This window comes from Lonchura striata, chromosome 5, assembly GCF_050655825.1.
Source record: "Lonchura striata isolate lonStrDom1 chromosome 5, ASM5065582v1, whole genome shotgun sequence".
Lineage (NCBI taxonomy): Eukaryota > Metazoa > Chordata > Aves > Passeriformes > Estrildidae > Lonchura > Lonchura striata.
Genome location: NC_140707.1, coordinates 43727501 through 43735000, shown reverse-complemented (window position 1 = coordinate 43735000; position 7500 = coordinate 43727501). Strand labels below are relative to the sequence as shown.

Here is a 7500-nt window from a genome sequence, read left to right as displayed (position 1 = left end):
ACTGCATTTGGCTAAATATTTTGCATGGTTAGCTGAGTTAGTGTTTTTGCCCTTTTTACCTGTTAATGAAAAAAAAATTTGATGCTACATGGGAAGAGTTTCCCAAAGGTTTAATAACCTTTTCAAAAACCTTTAAAGTGAAGCAGCAGGCGAAATCACCATCAAGTTAAAGCCCTTGTTAGTGACAACAGTCATCACCACATGGAGGATAGTTTTATCCCATAACCTCATGTTAGGAAACCACAACTCCCTTGTATGCTGAGGAAATGCATATTACAAAGTAGAATGATTAACATGGTACCAGTTGTTGTGTAAAGTGTTATATATTTTAAATGCTTTTATAGAAATGTTTAAAAGGTATTGTTATAAAAATCATATGTTTCACTGAGAGCATATCTGGTGCATTCTTAAACAAAAGTAATAATCTTTTAATATTTTCTGGCAGTATAGTACCATGTCACATAAGTAGCATATTGTGAATAGTCAAAGCAAATGAATGGATACAATGAGTTTTACAGCTCGCTTTCCAGAAGTAAAAGCAATGCATACACCAAGGAGTTGTGGGTAGCAAGAAAATGAGATTGTCCTGCTGATTGGATGCAGACAAGCAATGAGTAATTCAAGAGCTCACAGTCAAACAAACTGCTTGTGGCACTACTACTTGTACCCAATTACCAATTCAGAGAGAAAATAAAAAGCAGTTTCAGTAGAGTCAGGGTGGGAAATCTCCAATTAGCACCAATTAGCGAAGTTGCTTCCTACAGCGGAATTCTGGGGACATAAGAAAAAAAAAAAATCTCCCAGAATGCCTGTTTGAAGCATTTATTTACCAGGTGATGGAACTCCTGAAGAATAACTTGATGAGGATTTGCGCCTGTGGGATGTGAATACAGATACTACTTGGAACTTGCCTGCTCGATTTGACTGGTCAATCATAGGCTGTACTATTCTTCTTCTGGCATTAATAAACCTGTAACAGAATACAAAGAATAGAAGTCCTTTCATCAGCTTGCTTCTATGTTTTGAGAACACCTCTGCTTTAAAAGTGACAGGATTTTAGCGTGCTGTGGAAATGTGTTTTGCTTCACGTTGCTTTTTAAAAAGAGTATAATTTCACTTTAAAGGATTTTCCTCTAAGTGCTCAGAAATTGTAACTGGTAACACGCTTATCTTACTAGCCAGCTTAAAGCTGGATTTGCCAGAAGGCTTTGAACAAGTAAATACGACCGAAAACTTGTGTTAAAAGACAATTGTTTCTTTAACTTCTTCTAAGTGGCTCAGATCCTGGTTAAAGTTCACAGGCTGGGAGACTTTCTTTTCCCCTTTCCATCTTAGGGATCCAGCTCTCCTTGCAGCTGGCCATAAATGAGGACCAGGCTTTGCCACTCCGTGCTTTCACAAGGTATCGTTAGGTCAGCAAAGCCATCAATTAGGCTGTCTGAAGTTTTATCAGCAGCGCAGCAGCAATAAGTGCCGGCCCAGAAAGACTTCTGCTCTTCTACAACTCCTGCAGTTGGAGCCTGTAAAGGCAAGGGTCGTTTGGAGGTCAGTGCCAGCTGGGGGCCACCTCTGTGTCCAAGCGGGGACACCCCGTGCAAGGCGACCGCCCGCCTGCCCTCAACTCAGGCACCTTTCAACTCGTTAGAAACCCCCAGTCACAGGTACATGTGGTTAATATTAGGCCCAAAATAACCTATTTTTTTTAATCTCAAACTGGGGTGGTTGCCGAGGCTTTTGAGCACTGGTAAAGGCAGTTAGTTGCCTGCGGAGCCTGGATTTAATTTTGCTAGTAATCCAAAAATAAGTGCTTGCATATTTCTTATTGGCTAATGCGCAGCAATGCACATCAGCACAAGCTAAGCTCAATTAATTTCCCTAAAATAATTTCAAAACTTACCTATTCACAAAATATCTTTGAAAACAGGGCAATTTTCTATCACTCGAGAGCCACACTTGTTTTTGTCCCTTCTCTTTGTGTTTGAGAACACTTTGGAGCCTTCGTGCAGGTTTTGTGTGCTATTTCACAGCTCAGGCTTTCGCCTGGTGACCCTTAAGGAGTGCTAATGAAGTCGAATACTAGCGTTTAATCCTCTTCAGAAATACTAACATGCCCATCATCCAAAACAGCCTCCAATAATTGCCATTGGGCCCGATCCAACGCCTAGCAAAGTCTTTCAGTCAGTTAACTGAAAACTAAGTTCATCTGCTCATTTAGTAAATTGCTAGCCTTTATATAGCATCAACTCTGCAAGGCCTTTTGTCATGCTTCCCTCACTCCCTCCCACCCTCTGGTTAAATTCCTTCGGAGATAATAAAGGACGGTGGCACACCTTCGATTGCATCTTCTGTAATCACAGTGGTGGAAATTTCATTAGACAGATGCATAAATGCTACAAGTAACACTAAAGGGCTCTTTTGCATCTTTCTGTTTACATCCAAAATACATTCTTTATTCTTTAGGAAAAGTACCATTCAGTTGTCAGAAATGTCATCCTGCCTCAGAATTAGTCATGACTTCAGCTATTAAAATAAAAACTCAGACATAGTCACTATATTTGTTTATTCCCTTAGACTGTGGCACAGTGAAGGCATCACTGCCAGTTCTGTGATTTTGAAGTGTGTTTCCGTCCTCAGAGACAAAGGTCCCCGATAGGACTTATTTGCTGAGTTACTTTCCAGCAATGTTGCTGTGCTGACCAAATTGAGCCTGACCTGAACCTCCTCCATCCAGCACGCCTTTTATCAGCTGAAGTTAAGGCCAATAGAGATTAACAGGAAATCCTGATAAGACTGTTTTCTCTTCTCCTATGAGCTTCTAATGGTGTATACAGATGGCAAGGTTTTAAAGAATGGAATGAACACTTATTTAGGCCTGTAAAAAATCACAGAAACACCCACCCCCCCCACACGCACACACTTTCCATCTTACTAACCCCTTTTCTTCAATCAGGCCAGTCTTCAGGAAAACCAAATTGAACTTTTTTTTTTTATTTTTTTTTTTTATTTAAACCCCAACCACTTTTATTATTTACATCTGGTGGTCCCCTTATTTATGTCCCTCTCCACTTCCCTGCATACACACCCCGACTCACAGGGCTGCGAAGCATTATGGGCCTTGGCTCTCAGCAGGAGAACTCCACACTGTCTTCAAACAAATAATTAAGGGGAAGGTTAAAGGTTCACCCAGAGGTCATGTCTTTGGATACTCCTCAGAAAGTTTACATTAGTAAGAAATGGGTGCCCTCTGAAGTGTTCTTTCAATGGGCTCGCAGGACAAGGCAGAGCATTAAGAAAATTCTACATCCTTGAGGGTTTCAGGTAACATCTGCTTTACCTCTGAGCACAGAGATTGGGATACTGCTCCAGCCTTACACATTCGACAGTCTCCACAGACTAAGCCTTTGGGTCGGGTGTTGAAAACCCCATTCTGCCCAGCCATTCAGTCCCAGAGAAGCATGGCCTTATTTTATCCTGCTGATATGAATAAAGCCAGTCTTTCACTGCAAACTCTACCTAGAAGCAATTCACTAGTTGTTTTGGAAATGAGAGTTCAAACTCTAAAAGTAAGTACTCCATTTCCTACCAAAAAAAAAAAAAAAAAAAAAAAAAAGAAGAAGAAGAAGAAATAAAAGTGATAAAATTTGTCCAGTTAAAACTTGTGAGAAATAGCTCTTGGGTTTGAATTCTGATCTCATTATTTCTCCATTTTTCTTTTGCACATCTGCATAACAGTAGGTGCAAGCAATGTCCTCTAGACCAGCAACCATCTAGAGAGAAGATACACTGATGTATACTTGAAAAGATATAGGAGAACAGGCTTTAGGCATCCATGTAATTTTGAAATTCCATTTCTATGGCTCGTCTGAAAAATCTTTTTCATAAACAGCATCAGTTATACCCACCAGTGGGTACGTCTGAAAAATGACACATGAAATTATTTATATTTGCAAGATTGCAGGGGCAAAACAGACATACATTTCAGGTGTAGCTAAAAATTGAATCCTAGTTTCACTAGCAGTAGCTACATCATGTAATGTATCAGCACAATGGGTAGAGCAGGGCATAGAATGCAGTGTTTGTGCGTTATTATTTATTTCTTATACTGTTCCATAAATATGCACAGTGCATAACAGAGATGTAGAAAACTGAGTCCCTGCCCTAGCCTTTACATTTTTTGAGGGTTGTTTTTGAATCCCTTGGAGACCCATATCCTGGGCCAAAGTAAAGCAAAATACAGCACAGCACTTCAGTTTGTGCTGCAGAAAAACTGATGTTATTTAGGCACAAATGTCATCAAAAGGCATTAAGAGACAGGTGAAAAAAGACAACACCAATGCCACTGTTTTCAGCATTATTTGGAACCCTATAAAAGAAGAATTCACAGCTCTGCTCCTGACACTAATTGCTTACCTTGTTCATACCCTTCACCCAGAGGCCTAAGATTGAATGGCCTGAAAAGATGAGTAAAATTTATCAAAAAGACATGGACTTCTTTGTTTCTCTGCTGTTAAAAGTAATTCCTATTATTTGGATGATAGTAGCACTTAGAGGACCCAATGAAGCTCAGTCTTACTCCACCCCATGCTTCACAAGCACACTGTCCAAGAGAACTCAGTCTGAACAGATTTCCAGGCAAAGCCTGGGGGAGAGAAGAGACGCCTTCTCCCTGTTTGGAGGGGAACAGAGACAGAAGGAGATTAAGTGACAAGGCCAAAGTCATACAAGAGATCTTTGGCAGAGCCACACACCCAACATAGATTTCCTCAGTCCTCTTTCAGCGCTCCTACAATCTGCTATCCATATGCTATCTTTCCTTTGTTCCCCCAGCTTAACAGTCAGGCACACTGGCAGGGGACTGCAAAGAGAGCTCACACTGCCACTGTTTGTGCCTTACCTGCTGCGTAGATAAAGAGGGGTCATCAGCCTCCAGGGCTGGGAGGCAATACCTTCACAAACTCTACATTCACATGGTATTTGGTCCTCATTCCAGAATGATAAATGAGGTGTGTAATGTTGAGAAATACATGTCACTGACATAGCAGGCTCAATAAAAAACTCACTCCCAGCATTTTGCAAATGACAGATTACCAGCCTTGCTTATTCATACAATAGCCATTTGAATCGAAAGGTTTTTTGCATCTTGTATTTTTTCTTTAATTTCTAGCTAAAGCAGCCACATCTATTTCCTATAGCCAGAGTCTGTCTTTCTCACATAAGTAGTTCTGGTTACTTTTGTGGGACAGTTAATGAAAGCACAAATGAACAAGATCTTGCTCAAAATGTACAACAACATGGACTTTTAAAGGAAGTGATTTCACTTCTTTCTGCTTACAGCAAAACCCAGTAGAGCAATAAAGGTGCACTAGTGAATATGCAATCTAGTCTGGTGATTCAGTAGCACTAGTCCTAATTGGTTCCTACCATTGATAATTAGCATGACAATATAATCTAAATATATGCATTTAATCACATCTCTTCAAACAGAGACTTGATTTTCTTTGTCCAAAATAAATATGCATTCTGTATTTTATAGGAAGCCTTGTAATTAATCTTCTTTATATATTTATCACATTTTATCTCAAGTCATATCAAATGATGTTAAATTTGCATAATACATTTTATTCTTATAATAAAATAATGTTCTGATAAAATCATAGAGACATATTTCCGCAAAGTGCAAAGGGAATAAATACCAAATAGTGATCTCTTAATCTGCTTCTTTAAATCTGGCACACTTAAAAATAATTTTGTTGTTGTTTCTGCTGTCTTTTTTATACATAGTGTACATGTATTTTGAAACACCATGACTACACCATAAGTGAATCTGCTTAAGATCAGTTCTTGAAATGAACTGTTAGCGACTGTACTGATTGGCAATCGAATCGGAAATCTCCAGCTTTACTTTATGGCTATCATGGTAAATTCACTGTAAGTATGTAGGGTTACAACAGGTCTTGTTTCAGAAGGATGAAGTACATGAATTCTCAGGAAACTGTAACTTGTTCCCAATTGGGGGCCTAATCTGAACTCAAGCAGAGAGTGATATTTACCTCCCATCACTTTTCTGTATGTCTAATATATTCTCTGAGATGAACTGGTCCCAAACGGAACCATTCCTGCCCTGGCAGCATAGACTGCTTCCCATGAGAAACTGAGGAACAACATGGAGCCACCACGTACAACGCAAATCTTCAGTGTCAGTCTTCAATCTGGATTTCCATTTAAAATATCCATCCCAGAAAATGAGGTGTTAAAATAATGAATTTATTTAACAAACCAGCCACTGCATAAATTGGTTCTCAATTATTTATGTGAAAACCAGAGAAATAAACAAATTTGTGAGACGAATTCACAATCAGTTATTTAGAAGGATTAAAGACAAGGAAAGTTTTGACTCAGTTTTAGCCCAAGACACTTCTGCTCTTAAACTTGAAAAGGACAGAAGTACTGAATGAACTTTGTCACAGACTTAGTCACAGAAATAATAAAAATACAAGTAATGATGATAGCAACACTTATTTGGGATTAGAATAGTTTGCTGTCATCTGAATAAAAAATTAATTTAAAAAAATTTTCCAGGGGAAGAGTCTTGCAAGATTTTTCAGAAACCTGCCAAGTATAGATGAGAAGCTCAACTCTTATTAAATCTCCATAAATGGGAGTTGAGCTTGAAGAATAAATGGGGTCTAAGCACCTGCTTCAATGTTTTTGCTGAGTAAGAGTCTAAGAATGCATTCTAAAAAGTAATCCAAATGTTTTCACCTTGGATGGGGAAATAAATCTTCGCCTAAATGATATTTCACTATTTGGTCTACGCACATGTCAGTGTTTAGCTCAAGAGCATATGCTACACTGATCCCTTGTAGCCCAAGAATGCCCTAATTTAGAAGGGAAAATAACCAATGAAAGATTCACAAAATATGTTTTCCTAAGTAACCTAGAAAATTACTTCTTTGCCAAACAGAAAAAATAATTCTAAAAGTTGTGAGCTGCTCAGAGCAGTCTGAAAGAATTCATTAGAAAAGACTAATTTGCAGAAACTTTTATCAATATCCACCCCCTTCCTTTACAGCGGTCTTTGTTTATCACCTAAACTTTAATCTGAGCAAGTAAAATCTATTTATCTTAGTTTACTTAACTTCTCCCTCCACTATGTATTCTAAATTGACAGAATTAGGTTTAGGCAGTATGTGTATGTACAAAAATAGCTGAAAAAGCCCTTGTTTATGCTTCACTGAATCTATGCCACACCTGGTTACCAACTCATATTTGCAGCATTCCTTATAGGAAATTAAAAAAGCTGTTAGTCACCTGGAAATGAGCCATCTAAATAAGGCTTCCCTGAGTCACAAATATTAAGAAATGGAGTCAGTTAAGCAACAGCTTTTGAGAGGAAGCAGGAGGGACGGGGCAGTTTATTCCCTGGCAAAGCCTCACCTAGTTTTGGACAGCCTTGTTAGAGAAGGGGGTTAAGGACTTTTTACACCGACTTTCTAAAGC

At 38.8% G+C, this 7500-nt stretch overlaps 1 protein-coding gene across 9 annotated transcripts in view; it reads right to left on the bottom strand.

The window, feature by feature from the left end:
• Positions 1–7500, bottom strand: part of MEIS2 (Meis homeobox 2) — a 190181-nt gene that overhangs the window by 20737 nt on the left and 161944 nt on the right. For 5 of the 9 annotated variants that reach the window (XM_085580394.1, XM_085580398.1, XM_085580395.1 and 2 more), the window contains one exon: positions 831–970. In XM_085580394.1, the coding sequence (XP_085436520.1) occupies positions 831–970 (140 nt within the window). The remainder of the gene's footprint in view (positions 1–830; positions 971–7500) is intronic. The other 4 variants (XM_085580400.1, XM_077784066.2, XM_021539299.4 and 1 more) reach the window with 1 other exon arrangement.